The sequence below is a fragment of the Momordica charantia genome, assembly GCF_013281855.1.
Source record: "Momordica charantia cultivar OHB3-1 chromosome 2 unlocalized genomic scaffold, Mcharantia_2.0 BLBB01000002.1, whole genome shotgun sequence".
In the NCBI taxonomy this organism is placed as follows: domain Eukaryota; kingdom Viridiplantae; phylum Streptophyta; class Magnoliopsida; order Cucurbitales; family Cucurbitaceae; genus Momordica; species Momordica charantia.
The window spans coordinates 15848240-15869679 of NW_028275160.1; the positions used below are offsets into that span (position 1 = coordinate 15848240).

The 21440-nt window shown below is 34.2% G+C and overlaps 2 protein-coding genes across 4 annotated transcripts; one reads left to right on the forward strand and one right to left on the reverse strand.

Moving 5' to 3' along the window:
• Positions 1-428: 428 nt before the first annotated feature.
• LOC111024111 (uncharacterized) lies at positions 429-8804 on the reverse strand. Of its 3 annotated transcripts, none has more exons than XM_022301712.2 (5): positions 8560-8804; positions 7338-7772; positions 2079-2162; positions 1889-1981; positions 429-922 (listed from the first exon to the last, which is right to left on the reverse strand). In XM_022301712.2, exons 2-5 carry the CDS (start codon positions 7743-7745, stop codon positions 653-655), a joined length of 855 nt encoding a protein of 284 aa, XP_022157404.1. In that variant the 5' UTR covers positions 7746-7772; positions 8560-8804; the 3' UTR covers positions 429-652. The 3 variants fall into 3 exon arrangements, with proteins under 3 accessions (XP_022157404.1, XP_022157403.1, XP_022157405.1); XM_022301711.2 differs by having other exon boundaries at positions 8555-8804; XM_022301713.2 differs by having other exon boundaries at positions 1889-1978; positions 8555-8801.
• Positions 8805-16446: 7642 nt separating this feature from the next.
• Positions 16447-21154, forward strand: LOC111013509 (retrovirus-related Pol polyprotein from transposon TNT 1-94). Its single transcript, XM_088120426.1, is given in 4 exon segments — positions 16447-17394; positions 18103-19232; positions 19234-19556; positions 19731-21154. Coding segments are annotated over 4 exon segments (3825 nt in total).
• The last annotated feature ends 286 nt before the right edge of the window (positions 21155-21440 follow it).

Consider the following 21440-nt stretch of genomic DNA (forward strand, 5'->3'; position numbering starts at 1 on the left):
TTTGCAGATCAGTTTTGAAAAACAAAATTGAACACCTGTATAAAAGGTCTCGCAAATAATGAAATACAATTTCATGGTGGAAACATCCACATGTCCAAACTCATGAATATAATGGTTGATGAAGTTTTAATTTTCTCTTCCTTTTTTTTGATGTGACGTACGTGTCAAGCACCTCGACTATTTACGGACCAACCATCTAATCCTACCAACCATCTAATCCTACCACATTTAGTTGACAAGAAAAATATATAATCTTAAGTAGGTGACTACCATGATTTGTAATAATTAAATCGTCGGTTGGACGTACTAAGTTTTAATATTCTAATTCCAATTTCATATTTTTAACAAACAAAAAACAATTACCGAATACTTTTTCAAAAAAGAAGAATGTAAGAGATCAGGAAGGGACTTTTTTTTTACAATAGATGTAGAGACGGAGAAAACAGTAAAGTGTCTTAACCATTGAGCTATGCTCGTGTTGACGATTAGGGACCTCTTTGATTCAAGAACTCCTACTCCAACCTAATCATGGTGACAATCTCTATTTGATTCAAGACAAACAGAAAAAAAAACAAATCATTATCAAATTACATAATGAACCAACAGAAAATGCTCAACCAAAAAGTTAGAGTCCTTTATTTGAATGATTAAATTAGGTAGACAAACTGGAAGCTGCCCCTCCATCTTCAACTTCAACTGAAAAAGGAATGGGTTTAGTTGGAGCAGGCAAACGGCCAATGCTGTCGACTTTGTCTCGCTGCTTAGGGGGCGGCCTCGCTGCTCGTGGCAGAAGCCGGCCCTTCTTTTCAAACCACTCGGGCTTGAGCAGCGCTCGGAACCCTAATTTGTTGTAGTACACTTTTCTAACAGTCCCACCTGCAGCTTCAACGGCTTCCTTTGCCCTGACAGTCACCCTCGACACCTGAAAACATCACATTTATATTAAAGATTAGTTCAAAGTGTACGAAGCTCCTGCTAGATTTATTGTCTCCGAACAATCAGACATGTGGTTCATAATAACTAAGTCGTATCCGAAAACTAGAAGTTCGTTAATCCTCCTGGGCCCACATAACTAAAATTTCTGTCCTTAACTATTTGTGTCAATGAATTAGTTTTTAAACCACAATCCAATTGGTTAAAGATGAGAGTTCAAGCCAGGACAAAACTATAAAATAAGATTTCTACAATCTCTTTCTAATTTGTCAATATCATATTGAACTAAGCATGTCAATCATCAAGCAAATAACGCAGCCAGAAAGAAAGAAAATCTATCATTCCTAAAAACACTTTTTTCATTGAGAAAGAATGAAAAAAATACGGGACCTAACAAAAAAACGAACCCCACAAAAGGAGCCGAACTAAAACAAGAAGCTTTGATCTAACAAAATAAGACCTATAGGGTAATTACAAAAAAAAAAACTTATCCACCGATACCAAAGAGAAACATGAAACCTAAACAAGCGATCAAATTTCCACCCAAGATCTCCCCGACCCCTTTAAAATTTCTATCATTTCTTTGAACCCAAAGACCCATAAAATAGCACAAAAGCTGGCAAACCACGACAATGACCCTTATCACCGAAAGAGCAGACGAAGGAGAAGCTCCCCACTATAGAACTGCACCACGTAGGCTGAGCAGCCGAGCACTGATTCAGAGCACTACAATGGCCAAGATTTATAGATATTGACACAAAACGTTACTCAATCTACCTTTCCTTTGCCTACTACATTCCCAATACATATTGAAAAATTCCCAAGCAGCTGATTCAGATCAATACAATAACCGAGATTTATAAATCGATACAGAACATTAGCATAACTAGAAAGTGTATAGGTTTTGAAGATAGTGTAGGAAAAAGCATAAACACCTCTTGTAGAAAAGATTTACCTCTAGGTGAATTGGCCACTTAATATGTTCGGCGCCACGTCCCATCAACCTTACCCCATCCTGTATTTGCTTTCCTATTGCACCTGTATCCTGCTTTCACAATTGTAAGCATAATAATACAATATTAAGGAGCAGGTAGTTCTCGCTTAAGACAAACTTAAAACCATTCAAGATATAAATTATATGATACCTTGAGTGTTTTCATGGTGATCAATTCAGAAGAATCTATTTTTCCAGCATTTATAAGTTTGGCGATCTTTCCCAGACCAACTGGCTGTCATGAAACAAAAGCAACAATAAAAAAAAAATCGTAATACACAAAGAAAAAATCCTGCCAAAAATTTTCGTCGTATATGATATACTAAATATTGTTAGAGAACTAAAATCAGAAGATAATAATTTGAGCTAAACATTAAATTAAATGCAAATTGCAGAAGGTAAATCTTTTAAAAGTCATGCAATATTAATTGCCTATTACATGATATTTACTGATAGTGTGTCAAAGTCAAATATTGATTTTATAAGTTCACAACTATATAGTTTAACGTTAAGAAGGATAAGATGTGTCTGATGAAGAAAGAAAATTTTTATTCCATGCAGTGAACTTACTCTCAAGTCTTGGTCAATAAGGTTGATTCAAGCTCTCTATTTTCCGAGACTCTTTTAGGAATGGGATCATGAATGCCACCAATGAGATATACATTTGCCTCATCCCTAAAGAGATTGATGCTCGTACAGTGGGTGATTATAGGACTTTTAGTCTTACTTCATGTTAGTACAAAATTGTGCCTCAGGTCCTCTCAATGAGACTTAATGTCCTCCCTTTTACCATGTTGAAGCAACAATAAACCTTTGTAGAGGGATTAACAAATCCGTCTCTTGTTGTAAATGAGCTTGTTGATGAATGGAAGAAGAAGAAAAGAAAGAGGCTTTTTCTTTTTCTTTTGAACAAGATACAAACTTTTCATTGATAGATGAAAAGGAGCAAAATTGTTCAAAGATTGAAAGAGAAAAACAAGAAATAAAATGTAGAATAGAGGACAAAACTACAAAGGAGATAAAAAAGTCTCCCAATTCATACAAATCATACTAGGGGAATATGAAGAGAAAATATCGGAAAGAGGACACCATTGGGAAGCTTTAAATTTGGCAATGTTGAAGCATTCTAATGCCGAAGGACTAGTATCTTTAAAAATCCTTTGATTCCTCTCGAACCATAATTCTTAAATGATCGCCTTAAACCCATTAATCAAAAGTAGATTAGCTTTAGGCATCGACCAAGTTCCGTGGAGAAGCTGAAAAATATTACTAGCAGCCTCACGGTCCCAACCCCATGCTAATTGGAACGTCTTAAAGAAAAGATTCCAACAGCAGCAGCATATGGGCAGAAAAAGAAAACATGATTCAAACTTCCCCCTTTTCAGCACACAATAAACAGATGGAAGGTTCCAAAGCCATGTTAGGAGTCTCCTTTGGATCCAAGCTAACATGTTAACACGTTTTGGGCTGCCCGGACTCCAAAGAGAGGATAAGAGGACTTTTGAAACCCACAAATCATCATTTTGAAGCCTACAAAGTGAGGAAACAAAGAAGAGGCCCGACTTTTCCAAACCCCAACAACGAATGTCATATTCCTCCAAAAGAGTAACCAAAGAAATACAAGAAAGTAGCTCAGAAAGCTCCACAATCTCCTCGTCTTTCGAAGCCCTTCTAGCTACAATATTCCATGAAAATATTATTGTCAAACTAGATACTGAAAAGACGACAAAGTGAATCGAGCTTCCATGGTGAGATCCTCATTAAAAAGGGCTTTCGTACCAAACGGAGAAGATGAATTAGAGGCTGTATTTCTTCCACAAATTTCTCCATTACCATCAATGACCGTCCTAGAGGTAAGATTTTATATTTTTACTTCTAGAGGTCTTAGACAAGGTAACCCACTTTCACTTTGGATAGGAATGCTATTATGATAGAATCAGGGTTGGTACTCTCCGACAGATCTCTTTGGGTTGTCCATTTGCCTCCCTAAGCAAATAGATGATCGGCTTTCTAAAGCCCTTCAAGGTTGGATGCGCCCCGAAAAGGCTAAATTTCTATGGAACTGTGCTTCAAGAGCCATGCTGTGGCAGCTTTGGTTAGAGAGGAACTCTAGAGTTTTTGAGGATAAGTCTTCCACTGTTGATATTTTTTGTAGAAATGTACAGCACACCACTTCATGGTGATGTATCAATTACAGGAAATTCTTTTGTAATTACAACCTTTCCTTGTTCAGAAACAATTGGAAAGTGTTTACTTCGCTATTTTGGGTGAGGTTCTCTCTACCCCAGCCCTTAGGTTGTTCCTCCCTCCTTTTTGTATATATAAAGTCTCTTATCTAAAAACAGGAATGTTATTAGGATATTAAGGGTATATTAGTAATTAGTAGGGAAGTTGTTAGGAGATTTATTACAAATCTAAAAACAGGAATGTTATTAGGATATTAAGGGTATATTAGTAATTAGTAGGGAAGTTGTTAGGAGATTTATTACAAATAGAGTAAACGGGAAGGGTGAAGGCAAGCAATTGGTTAGTATGGCTTAGGCTTGAGTAAGATTACTCAAGAGAGAGGAGGGTCCAAGTACCCCGAATTACTTGGGAGTTCTTGTACTTCTTCTATCTTTTATATTTCAATATATTTCTAGTTGTTCAAGTTCAATCAGAAATCTAGCACCCCTTCCCTCTCTAACGTGGTGGTTGATTGCCTAAGCAGACTTTTGACACAATGACTATACACATTCATCCCCTCCCATTTCCCAATAATATTATTTTATTCTCCACTCATAAGGATTGTGTTATCCAAAGCCACTTTAATATCATCACGTCCCTTGAGGAGGCATCGGATCTTAATATCAACCTCCAAAAATCAGAAATCATAGGCTTTGGTGGAGCAGTGTTTTAAAAAGCACGCCTGGGCGCGCCCAGGCGCTAGGCGCAATGTCTGCGCCTCGCCTTTTCAAGGCGAGGCGAAATGAAGGAGGCGCGCCTTAAGCGCACGCCTCCCTTGAAGCCCTCGAAGCGCAAAGCGCTGCGCTTCATGGACTTCTGTAAATCTATATAAAAAAAACCCTAATACTTGAGTTTAGGGTTTTTTTTAAATCTCAAAATGGGCTCAAAGCCCATAATCTTTTAAATTTCCAATCTAATAAAGGAAAAGATCTTAATCTTTCCATAATCTTTTCAATTTTCTCTCCCTCCATTTACGTGAATCCCTTTAATATTCTGTGATGACTCTTCCTTCACATGGAAGGAAATATTTTTTCTATAACAAAACCTCCACACAAAAGCTTTCCATCTCTGTCATTTCTCAACCTCTTCTCTCTCTCTCTTTTTCTCTTGATAATGTTTGAACTTTGAATATTATTTGGCTTTTATATGTTATATATGTGTATATATATATTTTTATTTATCTTTATATATAGTGCGCCTCACGAAAAAAAGCCCGCGCTTTTTTTTGCACCTCGAGCTTAAGCTCCAGAGGTCTATTGCGCTTTAGTGCGCCCCGAGCTTTTTAAAACACTGTGGTGGAGGAGGTGGTTGTATCCACTACTAACAAATTTGGATGCAAGGTGGAAACTTGGACGAATACATACCTCGGGCTTGCTTTGAAGGAAAATCCAAAATCATCAACCTTTTGGTCTCGGTTATTGAGAAGATGGAAGAAGACTTCTAACTCGGAAGAACTTGCATGTCTCAAAAGGGGGAAGACCGCACTCATTCAAGCCACCCTCTCTAGATTATGTCTCCTTATTCCATGGCTAACAAAGTGTTTCTAGCTATTGAAAGAATTTTCATGAATTTCCTTTGGAGAGGGAAGACGGACAATTTGACAATTCCATACTATTAAATGGGATAAAATTCTTCTCCCTAAGGAGCAAGGAGGTGTAGGCATTCATAGCTTGGAGGACAAGATCCAGTCTCTACTTGCAAAGTGGGTTTGTAGATACCAAGATGAAGAAAAAGCAGTGTGGAGGAGAGTAAGTGGGTTTGGAGATATGAAGATGAAGAAACAGATGTGTGGAGGGGAGGAGAGTTATAGATGCAAAATTCAGTTCCACCTTTTTTAACATAAAATCGGTTTCTACCTCTCAAAAATCTGCTCGTGTTCCTCGGAAAAGTATCCTGAAATATCAAGGCCTTAATCATTAAATTCCCCAACACAACCAAGCATCTGTGAAGGATTTGTGGAAGAATGACATTAGGTATTGGGACTTAGTATACATCTCAAGGATGTTGAAATTGAAGAGTAGGTTGAACCTACAAACCTTCTTCCATCCATCCAACTCGACCAATCTGAGGATTTTTGGGTATGGAAGCTAGACTGAAAGGGTCAAATTCTCTCCTTGATTTAGACTCAAAAGAGAACAATGCTCATCCTTAACTTGCAAAATCTATTTGAGGGCGATTTCTACCCAAAGATCAAATTCTTCATTTGGGAGCTTGCACATAAGGGTATAAACAGCCAGGATTTACAGCAGCGTCATGTACCACACATGGAATCACAATCATATATCTTCTATACTTGCTCTTTTATCTCAAGATTTTGGGATGAGGTATATTCATTCAATTGGATAGTGGCTTTACCCCTTGATTTAAAGTGTCTCCTTGTTAGGTCTAGGCCTCAATTTTATTTATCAGACAAGTCAAGGGAGATTAGAGTGCTCCCTTCCTCTCCCAAGTTCTCAACAGAGAATACAAACCACAGTAAAAACCAGAGATCCCCATACTAGCTACCCCTCCCTTTAGATATACCTTACCGGGCCACACATAACTAACAAATATTCCCTAGGGCCCACCTATGAGTGCGTAATGCACCCGTTCACGCTGACTCCCTTTTTCTCACCCGCTTACGTTGATATACTTTAGTAATCTGGGGCCTATCACTCCTCATATATGCTCACTGCTCAGAGGTCACCCCTTCAAAAAAGAACAGGAGCTCCTTTTGAAGCACGCCATTAGAGCATTTCTTTGACGATGGAATGAAAGGAATCAAAGGCTCTTTGTTGAAAAGGGCAATCCTACGATGACTTTTTTGATAATATTATTTTTCATGCTATCTCTTGGTGTAAATTGCCGCCTCTCTTTCATTCATATAGTTTTGTTTCTCCATTGACCATTGACCAATGACAGAATTTTCATGTAACTCCTTTGGCTTTTGGGATTCTCTCCCACCCCCCCCCCCCCCCCCCCCCCCCCAAATAAAAATATAAATCTAACAATCTAACATAAAGTTTCTAGTAAGAGGCAAGATATGATACGGGTATTAAGGACTTCAAGATGAAAATGGAATCCATTATGCTAGCAAACTAATGCAAAAAGTTAAACATATAGCAATTGGGAATTAAGCTCATTACTTGTAGAATCACAAAATTATTTGAACGAAGCAATAGCATGAAAAAATTAATCATAATACCTGAAATGTGAGGCTGAAAGGATTTTTAAAGCCTCTTTTGGGAAGCCTACGACGAAGTGGGGTCTGACCGCCTTCAAACCCGAGTTTCCCAGAACCTCTTGCTTTCTGGCCCTTGTGACCTCTACCTGCAGTCTTCCCCTTCCCAGAACCAATCCCACGCCCCTTTCTCGTCTTTTGTTTCCTCGGAGCTTTGTCTCTCAAATCATTTAAACTCAAAAGGCTGTAAGCTCGAAAACCCAAGACATTTCCAGATAGAGGGAAACCTACAGTCCGATCAAGACTAGAGTTCCTCTGGAACTCTAGGAATGGATATGATAATGCTTGCTTTGTTACAATAGTAGGTGTGGGTTTAGTCCAAGCTGAGGCAAATGAGCTAGAGAGCAAGAAACTGAGACGTCTTCCTAGCATTTCCTTTTCCTTTTTATGGTTTGAAACCTGCAACAAAGGGAAACATTCCTCAAGCGAATTAGAAAAAGAGAGGAAAATTGTGAATGATTGCTGCATTATTAATGAAGGTATTGTCGACCTGTTTAATTTTTGTAATATACAGAGCATCAAGTGAAAAAATTCTAGCTTGACCATGTATACATAATTGTGAATCAATAAAATTTAACAAAATAACCTATACTTATTGAAACATATTATCTTCAAATTTGAATTCTCAACCTTGTCCAAACAGATATAAAACATCTTTGATACAAATTGGAATTCAGCAATTAAATTAGACATGTAGCTTTAGCCACGAACTTGATGAATGAGTTTGTTATCTAAAACAAAACAAAGCTTATGACATTATTCAATTCACCTTAATCCATGAACCTTCCAATAACGAAGTCTACAGTTCTATTTCGAAGAATTGTCAAAGACAAAAGAAAAACTAAGATAACAACCATATTTAGTTCTACTATTTGAGGAAAAAGATTCTAACTCGGAAAAAAGAAAACGATTGAAGTCCTTGCACTACAAAGAATAAAGAAAATAATAAAAATGAGTTCCAATTTTCAATCAATTACTAAACAAGTTCAACTACTAAAATAAAAGTTCTTAAAACTTAATAGTATTACCCTTTGATAAATATGACAATTCAAAAATGAAAATCTTTTCAATAGTTACAGTTTAAATTCTCTCATATCCAATTTGAGAAGTTTTTTGTAACTTCATTGGATAGGGTTTTTGTATGAAATTTGTTTCCTATCCAACAAATTATGCTCACTTACCTCACCTATACTGGGAAGAACGCCGATCTATGTTCACAGGAGTGGTTGCATTGTTACTGCTTGCGGAATGTACAGTCCACCGCCGTGGATCTAATGTCGTCGGAGATTGTCGCCGGTCTCGTCGGTCGCGCCGCCGGAAGATTTGTGTCGCTATGGGCTGCCGGAGAAGACAGAGGGTTTGAGAGGCGAAGAAAGGTTTCTCGGAGAGATGTGGGTCATGCAGTAGGTGGGCCTTTTTAAAAAATAAGAATAAAACGATTTTGAATTTCCTCTGATGGGCCATGTTAAAAATACCAATTCACCTATATTTAATAAATATCTAAACGTAGACAATTTCAAATTAAACCATAAAACTCTTAAACATAAATAGGTTAAAATATTCTTTTTGTCTCTATACTTTAAAAATATTTATTTTAATGCATGTACTTTTTAAAATGTAAAATTGTTCATTTTAGTCCCTCTAAATATATAACATAGGGATGACATGGCTTTTTTTTTTAAAGATTTTTTTTTTTCTAAACACTTTTTTTTCTCCCTTTCGGCTACTATGATTGGCTCCAATTTACCCAGACTTAGTAGGGCATGTCTTGCTCATCACCCAAGTACAAAGCACGTCTTTGCTCACCACCTCAAACACTTTTTGTTCGATCTAGAGATTCATCCACAAGTTCCGTAAATGACTATTAGGCTTACCAATCAACCCTTGTTTGACTCTCAATGATTCCTCTCACACAGCTAAGTTTCCATGGCTCTGATACCACTTGTTAAGGACAACGGTACCCCCAAGTACCCCGACTATCTCCACAATGGTATGATATTGTTCGCTTTGTACATAGCTCTCACGGTTTTGCTTTTGGTTTCACCCAAAAGCTCTCATACCAATTGAGATGAAGGAAATGGACAAATTTCACCTAACAAGTTTTTCAATTTGCTCAAATGACCTATCATTTGAAAATATACTTTTTTGACCTAAAACAACTTTTTCTGACCTCATAACAAATGTAAAGTACAAAATTGCCCCTTAATTCAATGAAAAAATTTGAAGTGTGGAGTCAAAAAAATAGGTAAAAACTCAGGCGAATTGGAAGAAAACTTGTCCGAATTTTTATCAAATTTGCTCGAAATTAGTTCACGGGCGAGTTTTCACAACTTGGTACCTCATAAAACTTTGGATATATATTTTAATTGTTAATTTTAGTTGTAAAATATTCTTTAGTCGGGTGGATTTCGACTCCAAACATTTATAATTAAAGGTTTGAGTTCAAAACTTGTTGGGTGCAACTTATTAACCCAGGTTTATTCAAACTCGCCCAAGTTTTACATGATTCTCGGACAAGTTTTTTTTAACTCGTCCGAGTTTTACATAAATCCTAGGCGAATTTACACGAGTCTCGAGCGAGATCTATGAATTTTGGGGCGAGATTTATGCAATTTCGAGTCAGATTCAAGCTTAATATTATTGGTCATAACCCAAATATAAAAAGGAAAAATCAAGGGATCGAGATTTAGGCAATATGGATCCAAGTCCAAGAAGTCTCATCCACTCGCCCTTTCCAATCCATATTCCAATGTCGGGAGGAAAGCTCAATATGGGGATCCTAAATGAAAAAGGAGTCCATGACCCCACATATATTCTTCCTGAATAATCTGGATACTCCCGTCGAGAGTCCAATAACTCCATAATAAAAAAAAACTGCTATAAATTACTCACACGCAAGTAGTGGTTTAATACTCAGAAACTCAAATCTGCCCCCTCTGTTTTACATTCGAGACATCCATCTTCATCTTCATACCACCAATTCCCCCGGTGACGAGGACAACAATAATTCTGAGGAAGAGCATAGCGACACCATCACACGTGCCACCCCAAGTGGGATCGGGATCGCGCCAGCAACCCTCCAACGACGACGCTTCTGTCAAGGGATAGATCATGCAACACTCACGAGGCCTATCGAATCTGGAATCTTTTGGAAGAAATCGCCGAAGATGGTCTGTGAGTAGAAGGGGAGAAGAAAAAAATTAAGAAAAATGTCACGTCATTCATAGTTAACGAATCTTTTTAAAGTATAGGGACAAAATGAATATTTTTATAATACAACGACCAAAATGAACTTAAGAGTATTTTAACCAAATAAATAATATACGTTTAAAATTAAGGGCCCGTTTCATAACGATTTTAGGTTTTGGTATTTCTGTCTTTAGTTTTTAATTTTCTGTTTTTGAAAAACAAAAATCATATGTGTTTGATATTTTTGTTTTCTAAACATGTTTAGTAACTATTTTTAGATTTTTGTTAGAGAAAGAAAATTCTATATAAAGTAGGGATGACAATGGCGGGGGTGGAAGTGCGAATATTCTCTTCCATTCTCGTGCTCGTAAAAATTTTTAGTCCCCGTCTACACCTTGTTCTTCGATCTGAGAGATATTCGCAACAAAAGTTACCGGTTGTATAATTAATTTTAATTATTTTTAGAATTTTAAAAATAAAAAAATGTACTGAATATATATTATTTATTTTTAGAATTATTATTTACTAGTATAAATAATTTGTTTTAAAAAATATTTAATATTTTATTCACAATTAGTAAATATGTCAATAAAATATATATTAATTATTTAAAAAATGGAATTAGGGACGGGGTTGGGACATACATTTCCTATTTTTGAAGGAGGGACCTGACCTTGTAGGAATTTTTGTTAATGTAGAGACATGAAAATACAAGTTTAGAGATGTATAATTAAACTTTTGAAAGATAAATTTTAGAGAGAAATAAAAAAATCTTAGAAAAAATTAATTGAATGAAAAGTTAAAGGAAAAAAATTTAGAGAAAAATAGGAAAGTTTAGAGAAAAAGATATGTTAAAAGGAAAAAAATTAGAAAGAGAGAAAAATTATAGTGGAAAAAAATTTAGAGATAAAAAAAGATTCGAAATATACTTTATAGAGAAAATAAATATAAAGAAAAATAAAAAATTACAGTAAAAGAAAATTGAACGAGAAAAGAAGATATAATTTTCAGGGAAAAAATAGAGAAACAAAAGATAAAATACAAAATTTTAGAGGGAAAAAAGTTCGAGAAAATATTAAATTTTTAGAGAGTGAAATGAGAGTAATTTGTAAGGAAAAAAAATAAAAATGTATAGAGATGAAAATTTTGGAGAGAGACAAATAATAATAAATATTTAAAATATGAAAATTTTATCGAGAGAAGAATACATTTTGTAGATAGAAATTTATGAGAAAAATTTTTAGATTGAGAAAGAAATTTTGTTAGAGATAAATATGAAAAGAAAAAAAAGGTGAGTATTAGAAGAAAAAAAAATTAGATTTTGGAAAATAGAAATCTATTTTTGAAAACTATTCAAAATCATTTTTGAAAAAAAAAAAGGTAGAAAATTGATGGGTTATCAAACAACCCAATTTTTAAAAACTAAAAACCGAAACAAAAAAGTAATTAATTACTATATTTGTTTAATTATCTATTAAAATATTACCAATTAATGTAAATATTTTTATGAAATGACCACAATTTTCATTAAAAAATAATATATTTTAAAATATAGTAATAAATCTAACAGAGTGATATTTCCGCGAGGTAATTTAGGGAAAAAAATTTATTTAATATCCTGAAAATCTAAATTTTTAAATATTAAAAAAAAAAAAGAAATTCGTACCATGTATAATATGATCTACTAGAGAGCTTCTAAATAAAAAGTTCTGTTTTTTATTCAAACTTCTGCCAACCTTTCTACATCTGTCGTTTTTAGTTTTCCCTTAACAATTGACCCTTCCTTTTATACTGATAAAAGAGAAAACGTGAGTCAAATGAGAATAGAGATCAAAGAAAAAGGAACAATACAAAATTTGCTAGTTTTTACAAGAGGCCCAATCAAAATGAAAATCAAAAGTCATAGAAATGCTATTCCTTTAATGTTATTTACCATAAATTTTCTTGAATCAGAATTAGAATTTTTTTTATGTTGTTTATCAAAATTGTCTGGAATCGAAATAAGAATCAAATATATAATACTTACTAGTATACACATTTCTTCTTTCACAAAGTACATTATCGTGCTAATCTTTTATTTTAATTAAAATAATAATAAAATTTATTTTATTTTATTAATATTTTATTGATAATAAATATTTTCTATTATACCAATTTGTTTAATTTTAATAAATAACAAATAATTAAATAAAATCACATCACCTCAAGATAAATTGTTATTAGAACCCCATCATTTAATATAAATGATTATTAAATTTTATTATTCTAATATTTAATAATAACGATTTTTAAAAATTTATTGATATTAATAATAATAAAGTAAAATTTAAAATTTAAAAACATAAAATACAATTTTATAATATTTTATAATAAAATAGTTGAATAAATTTTTATTAGAAGAAAAATTATTGATAATATAAACAAATAAGAAATAAGAAGGTATAGAAATAATTAATTAAAAAATTAGGGATCTCATAATAGATAAATGGTAAAAATAGTATAGTAATTATAATAAAGGTGTGAGATAACAATTTTAAGATGGGTTCTATCATTTGGTTGGATTCCTACCGTTTGGTAAAGGGAATGTAAATTTGGATTCCTACCGTTTGGTAAAGGGAATGTAAATTTGGATTCCTAAAGCGGGCCAAATTCAAATTTCAAATATATATATATTTTAAAAGGCAGCTGAACAGATTTATCAAAGAGAAATAACTACCAGGTGGGCTATATCAGAAGACTAATTCTCAGCCATTAACAAATTCAATCAAGAGGGGAAAAATCTTTCCAAAGAATAGAGCGCCCCAAAGAGATTGCCTCCTTCATTGAGTCGTTGGCAACAAAATTCAGATTGCGATTTATGTGTTTGTACTCAATCCGCTTGAAACGCTGTCTCAACTCAGTAATCTCCATAACCCAAGTACTTGCTTCAGATCTATAGATTTCACCTCCTCCAAATAAAGATTCTGATTTTGGGAGGAACCTTTAGATTCCATACTGAGGATCACACTTTCTTCCTTTCAAAGTGATCACTAGGAGAATGAGAGTAGAACTTCTGATTCATAAAAAGCTTGTACTCATTCTTCACGTTGTAAATCCCCTTCTTGTCATAGTGCCACATCCAATTGTCAATGCCTATTTGCCTTGCTCAGCGGAATCTTTTGGATGAGCTCAACATCTTGGACTAGTAGAGATTTTAGTTAACCAGCATCTCTTTGTGACCTCCTAGGTTAGAAAGAAGTTTAAATGTTGACTCATGGGGAACCCATGTCTCTGAAAGCCCTTATAGAACTCCCATCTCCAACCCGAATTCTAAGTCCCTCCTGAATTAGTTCTCTCCCTCACAAAAGGATGTTCCAGAAATACCATCCTTTTTTTTCCGTCTCACATCCAGCACAGAGGAGTTGGGGGAATAATGACCCTTTAATAATACTTTAGACACGAGAAGATTATGATCACAGAGCAACCTCCAAACTTGCTGGGCCAGAAGAGCTTTGTTAAAGCCCTCAATGTCCCTAAAATTAAGGCCACCCAGCTCATTAGGAAAGCACAGCTTGTCCCACTTGAGCCAATGAATCTTCCTGTTCACTTCAATAGAGCCCTAGCAAAACCTGGCAAAATACGAGGAAATTTCTAAACAAAAGCATTTGGGCAACCTAAAGATGCTCATGGTGTAAGTTGGGATTGCTTGTCCCACCCTTTTAATGAGTGTTTCCTTGCCACAAATAGACAAATATTTCTGCTTCCATGCCTGCATCATCTTCCAAATTTAGTCTTTGACAAATTTGAAGTCATTAGATTTCCTCCTAGACACAACTGACAGTAGGCCGAAATAAGTTCCCAGATTATTAAGATGCTTTGGAGATACTGCCTGCGATCATCAATAATATTGGGAGAGAAGCAAACCATAGACTTGTCAAGGTTGATGCACTGCCTAGACGCCTTCTCATAATCCTTCAGAATTCAAGCATGGAAAACGCATTCCGTAGGATCTGCTCTCAGAAAAAGCAAGCAATCATCTGTAAAAAAGAGATGGGTAATTCTGGGACGCCCTTCCGCAATCGATAGGCTCGTTATAAGCACATATAATGAAAAGATAAGGGGAAAGAAGGTCACCCAATTGACCACGAGCCGACTCATTCAAACTCACTGAGAAATTCACCGTGGTAACACAATGCATGATGAGATCTACCCATACTTCCTCAAATCCATGCCTCAGCATGAGCTTTTCCAAAAACCCCATTTCACTTGACGACCCTCTTCAATAATTTTTTAACTCACTTTTTTTTTTTATAGAAGGACGATTCGAACTCTCAATTTTTTAGTTGGACATAAGCGCCTTGACCTGATTGTTAGCTTTATGGCTTCAATCAAATTAAATATTTTGATGATCACAAACAAAGTATAAACTAACAATTTGAGTGTTTCAAAGTGTTCATAGTGTAGAGCTCGAAAGGACAAAACAAATGTCTGTCAAATCATTCAAATCGGAGTTTAAACGAAGAAGTTATGGTCAAAACAAGTTAGGAGAAAAATTCTACGTAGTGGGTGACGTGGACAAATCCTACATGGTGGGTGACATGGACAAGTGGACCGCTTAGAAGTTGACATGTGGCATCAAGAGGACATACTTATGCTGACGTGATATCCAACAATCGAACAAATGAGAAGATGACATGTGGCGCTTTCAATCTCCACAAATCAATTTCCACCAATTTTTCTCAATCTCCTCAATCACTCACAATCTCAATGATTTCTCAATCTCCACCAATTTCTTTTAATCACCATAATTATGTTTTCATTTCATTTCCTTACCTCATATCTTAATCTATACCATTCATCATTTGTTGCCCTAAATCCAATGGCCAAAATTCATGATAGAAACTCTATTTAAAGCCACCAAATTCCATCATTCTACACACTAACTATCAAATCAAAATCATTTGTTTTCAAATTCTCCTCTCAACTTTTGCAAAATCTTCATTCTCTCCTACACATAACTTGCTCAATTTTTTTTGTGAGAGATTCATTAGAGTGTGGCTTTTTAGCCATTACTTTGGTGCAAAATTTGTGTAATCTACTTTGTTTTTGAATTCTATATTTTCAAATTGGGTTTTGTATTATGGTGTGGGTGCACCTTGGGTTGTGAGAAAAGTAAATTGGTTGGATCCTGAACCAGTAAAAAGGATTTTGGGTTTCTCTTTAGCCTAGGACAAAAAAAGGGTCGATCGGTTTGGTTCTCACCCATTAAGAGAGCCACTACAGTAAAATACCCAAGAAGGAGTCTTGGGAAGTGGAGTAGGAATTTCTGAACCACTATAAAATTTCTCGGTGTCACCACTCTCTTCTCTTCTCTCTTTTAAATTCAGTATTTACCTACTTTGAATCTTGGTAGATTGCATATAGGTTTACTTAAATATTTTGCTCAATGTTTCCTCTTCTTGTTAATCTTCTTTTATTGGTTGCATAATTGTTCATTACTTTAAATTTATTTTTAATTTTCAAAAAGTGGTAAGCAACCCTATTCACCCCCCTCTAGTGTTGTCATTCGATCCTACAATTGGTATCAGAGCAGGTAGCTCATTTTTTTTTAAAGATTTCTGAAAATTCCATCTTTTTCTAATACTATTTATTATTCTTTTCTGTAAATTTCTTTATTATTGAAGAAGAGTTAAAATTGAGTTTTTGAGCCGATTTTACTAGAAATTAATTTTCCTCAAAAATTGACTTTTAAAAACTATTTTTCTTTCTTCACTCTTGGAAATTTATTTTGTCTAGAATAAATCTTTGAAATTATTTTGAAATTTAATATCTTTGAAAGTTAACCTTTCTTAATTCTAAATTTATTTTCTTTGAATCTTTTCTTAAAACTTAATTGTTTGAGCTTATGGCAAACATTGGGGTTAATGGATTTAGTGAAGGTCATTCTACCACTAGACCACCTCTTTTTGATGGAAATAATTATACTTGGTGGAAAACTAGGATGAGAATTTATTTGATTTCAATTGATTATAACATGTGGGAAATTTTTTATAAAGGTCCTTTTATTCCTATTAAGAAAGTTGAGAATGTAGATGTAGCTAAAAATGAAAATGAGTTTAATGATGATGATAAAAGAAAAATATCGATTAATGCTAAAGCCATGAATTGTTTGTTTTGTGCTTTATGTGCTGATGAATTTAATCGAGTATCTGCATGTAACTCTGCTAAAGAAATATGAGATATGCTTGAAGTAACTCATGAAGGAACAAATCAAGTAAAAGAGTAAAAAATTAGCATGCTTGTTCGTAATTATGAATTGTTTAAAATGGATGCTAACGAGTCTATTACTGAGATGTTTACTAGATTTACCAATATTGTTAATGCTTTGAAAGGTTTAGGAAAGGAATATACTACAGCTGAGAACGTGAGGAAGATTCTAAGATCTCTACCAAAAAGTTGGGAACCCAAAGTGACAGCAATTCAAGAAGCGAAGGATCTCTCAAAACTTCCATTGGAGGAGCTCATTGGATCTCTCATGACGCATGAGATAATCATGAAAGGTAATATGGAAGAGGACGTCAAAAAGAAGAAAACCTTGGCATTAAAGTCTACATCCTTCCAAGGGGCTTCTGAAAGTGAGGAAGAACTAAACGAGGAAGAACTTGCCTACCTATCCAAGAGGTTCAAGAAGCATTTCAAGAAGAGGCACTTTCCAAAGAAAACCAACAGTCAAGATGCTAAAGGAGAAAAGAGCACTAGAGACGTCATCATCTGCTACGAGTGCAAAAAGGCTGGACATGTAAGATCTGAATGCCCTCTACTACGTAAATCATCTTCAAGGAGAAACAAGAAGGCTACGAAAGCTACTTAGGATGAAAGTGATGAAGGAAGTGATTCTGAAAGTGGAGAGGAAGTAGCTAATCTTTGTTTCATGGCTTTTGGAGATGAAGATGACGACGAGGAGGTATGTTTTGAAAACCCTTCTTTTGATGAGCTTATGGATGCTTACAACGAGATTAAAGAAGAATTTGAAAAATTAGGTAGCAAATATTTAGCTCTTAAAAAGAAGAATACTAAGCTAGCTCATGAGAACCATGATTTATTAGTTGAGCATGATAGGATAAATAAAGAAAATGAGATGTTTAGAAAAGATCTTGTTATGTCTAAGTCAAATTTGCATGTTTTAAAAGAGGAGTATAAATTATTAGAAGTAAAAAATAAAGATATATCTTCTACTCTTTTAAAGTTTACAAATAGTAAAAAGAACTTAGACATGATGATGGGAAAACAACAAGCTATCTTTGATAAAAGTGGCTTAGGCTATAAACCTCATAAAAAACAGAAGAAATTTGTAAACTACTTTGTTAAAGAAACTTCAATGTCTACTACTGTTTGCAATGCATGCGGAAAACTTGGTCATAAACTTTATGCTTGTAACTTGAAGAAAAATGGTGCATTAAATGAAAAGAGATGGATTCCTAAATTTTTGCTTACTAACCCTCAAGGACCCAAACAAGCTTGGGTACCTAAAGTTACATCTTGAGTATCATCTTTCTTCTAGGTATGTTTGAGATCAATAAAGAACAAGTGGTACTTGGATAGTGGATGTTCAAAGCACATGACCGGAGACCACACAAAATTCACGCACCTAGAAATGAAAGATTGAGGATACGTTACCTTTGGCGATAATAAAAGAGGTAAAATCATTGGCAAATGTAACATAGGTAATGGTTCAAAATTTATGATTGAGAATGTGTTGCTTGTTGATGGCTTAAAGCATGATCTTTTAAGTATTAGTCAATTATGTGATAAAGGTTATAAAGTAGTATTTAATGATAAAAATTGCATAATTGAAAATGCTTGTGATGGACAAAAGTTGTTTGTAGGAAATAGAGATAAAAATGTTTATACTATTGAATTGAACGACTGCCCCGTTGTTAATAAATGTTTGTCTGCTATGCATGATGATTCTTGGTTGTGGCATAGAAGATTAGGTCATGTTAGCATGTATCTGATTTCAAATATTTCCAAGAAATCTCTTGTTCGAGGTCTTCCAAAATTAAATTTTGAAAAAGACAAAGTTTGTGATGCATGTCAAATGGGTAAACAAACTAAGTCATCCTATAAAACAAAGAAAATTGTTTCTACTTCTAGGCGTTTGCAATTATTACATATGGATCTATTCGGACCTACTAGAGTTGCAAGTCTAAATGGAAAACATTATGCTTTTGTTATAGTTGATGATTTTTCAAGATTTACTTGGGTTTTATTTTTATCTCATAAGGATGAGGCTATAAAAGCATTTATTAGTTTTTCAAAGAAAATTCAAAATGAAAAAGGTTTTATGATTTCAAAAATTAGAAGTGATCATGGAGGAGAATTTGAAAATGTAGCTTTTGAAAAATTTTGTGATGAAAATGGTTTTTCTCATGATTTTTCTTCTCGAAGAACACCACAACAAAATGGTGTTGTAGAAAGGAAAAATCGCTCTTTGCAAGAATTAGCTACTTCTTTGTTAAATGAGTATAATTTACCAAAATATTTTTGGGCTGAAGCTGTTAATACTGCCTCTTATGTGAAGAACCGTGTTTTAATAAGGCCAATTTTGAATAAAACCCCTTATGAGCTTTTTAATGATAAAATTCCTAATATCAGTTATTTCAAAGTTTTTGGTTGCAAATGTTTTATTTTAAAAAAATAAAGAGAAACTTGGAAAGTTTGAGTTAAAAACTGATATTGGCATATTTTTAGGATATTCAGCATGTAGTAAAACATATAGAGTTTTTAATAAAAGAACCCTTGTAGTTGAAGAGTCAATGGATGTTGTTTTTGATGAATCTCATATCACTGCTAATCAAGTTCCAGCTAGTGATGAGTTAGAAATGCCTTTTGAGAATTTGAACTTTAAAGATAATAACTCAGAAGTTGTAGTAAATGAGACTCAACAAGTGCCAGAGGAAACCCTTCCTAAGGATTGGAGTTTCTCAATTCACCATCCGAAGGAGTTAATTATAGGTGATGTATCCCAAGGGGTAAGAACTCGATCTTCTTTAAATGCATTAAATAATGTTGCTTTTGTATCTCAAATTGAACCAAAGTCTTTTAAAGAAGCCGAAGTTGATGAATTCTGGTTAATTGCTATGCAAGATGAGTTAAATCAGTTCGAAAGAAACAATGTTTGAGAATTAGTCCCACGTCCTAATGATCATCCTGTTATTGGTACTAAATGGGTCTTTAGAAATAAAATGGATGAGTCTGGTAATATTGTTAGAAATAAAGCTAGGTTAGTTGCACAAGGATATAGTCAGGAAGAAGGAATAGATTATGAGGAAACTTTTGCTCCTGTTGCCAGACTTGAATCAATTAGAATGTTGCTTGCATTTGCATCTCATAAGAACTTTACTTTATATCAAATGGATGTTAAAAGTGCTTTCTTAAATGATTTTATAATGGAAGAAGTATATGTTGAACAACCTCCTGGTTTTGAAAGTGTTGAAAATCCAAATCATGTTTATAAATTAAAGAAAGCTCTTTATGGTCTTAAACAAGCTCCTAGAGCTTGGTATGACCGTTTGAGTAAATTTTTGCTTGAACAAGGTTTTGAAATGAGACTTATTGACAATACACTTTTTATTAAAACCAAAGAAAATGATATTTTGTTAGTGCAAATTAATGTAGATAACATTATTTTTGGTGCTACTAACACTTCATTATGTGAAGAATTCTCTAAGTGTATGCACAGTGAGTTTGAGATGAGCATGATGGGAGAACTCAAGTTCTTCCTTGGGCTTCAAATCAAACAACTTAAAGAGGGAATCTTCATCAATCAAGAAAAATATACAAGAGATCTGCTCAAGAGGTTCAAGTTCGATAACGCCAAAATAGCAAACACTCCAATGAGCACTACTACAAAGCTTGATAAAGATGAAAAAAGTAAAAATGTAGATATAAAAGCTTATAGAGGTATGATCGGATCCTTGCTTTACTTAACTGCAAGTAGACCGGATATTATGTTCAGTGTATGCATGTGTGCTAGATTTCAATCATGTCCTAAAGAATCACATTTTCATGCTATTAAAAGAATTTTTAAATACTTGCCTGGAACTGTTGACTTGGGCTTATGGTATCCTAAGAATGCATCTCTTGATTTAATTGCTTATTCCGATGCTGATTTTGCTGGTAGTTTAACCGATAGAAAGAGTACTAGTGGAACTTGCCAGTTTTTGGGTAGCTCTTTAGTGTCTTGGTTTAGTAAAAAGCAAAATTCTGTTGCATTATCTACTACTGAGGCTGAATATATTGCTGCTGCTAGCTGTTGCTCTCAAGTTTTATGGATGAAACAAACATTACGTGATTTTGGTTTAAATTTTGAACATGTTCCAATCTTTTGTGATAATACTAGTTCCATAAATTTAACCAAGAATCCCATTCAGCATTCTAGGACAAAACATATAGATATCCGACATCATTTTCTTAGAGAACATGTGCAAAATGGAAATATTGTACTTAATTATGTTTGCACAGAAAGACAAGTAGCATATATTCTTACTAAACCATTAAATGAAGAAGCATTTTGTAGGAATAGACTTGCACTTGGCATCCTTCGCATTTAATTGTCTAAATGTATTTGTTAGGGAGAGAATTTTTCTGTATGTATGATTGAGGGGGATAATTTTTTTTACCATGCAATAATTATCTTATTAAGGGGGATCTGAATTTCATGAAATTTTTTTTGATAATAACAAAAGGGGGAGAATATAGCCACTTTGTGAACATGTCTTCTTGAGTGGTTTGTCATCATAAAAAAGGGGGAGATTGTTAGCTTTATGGCTTCAATCAAATCAAATATTTTGATGATCACAAACAAAGTATAAACTAACAATTTGAGTGTTTCAAAGT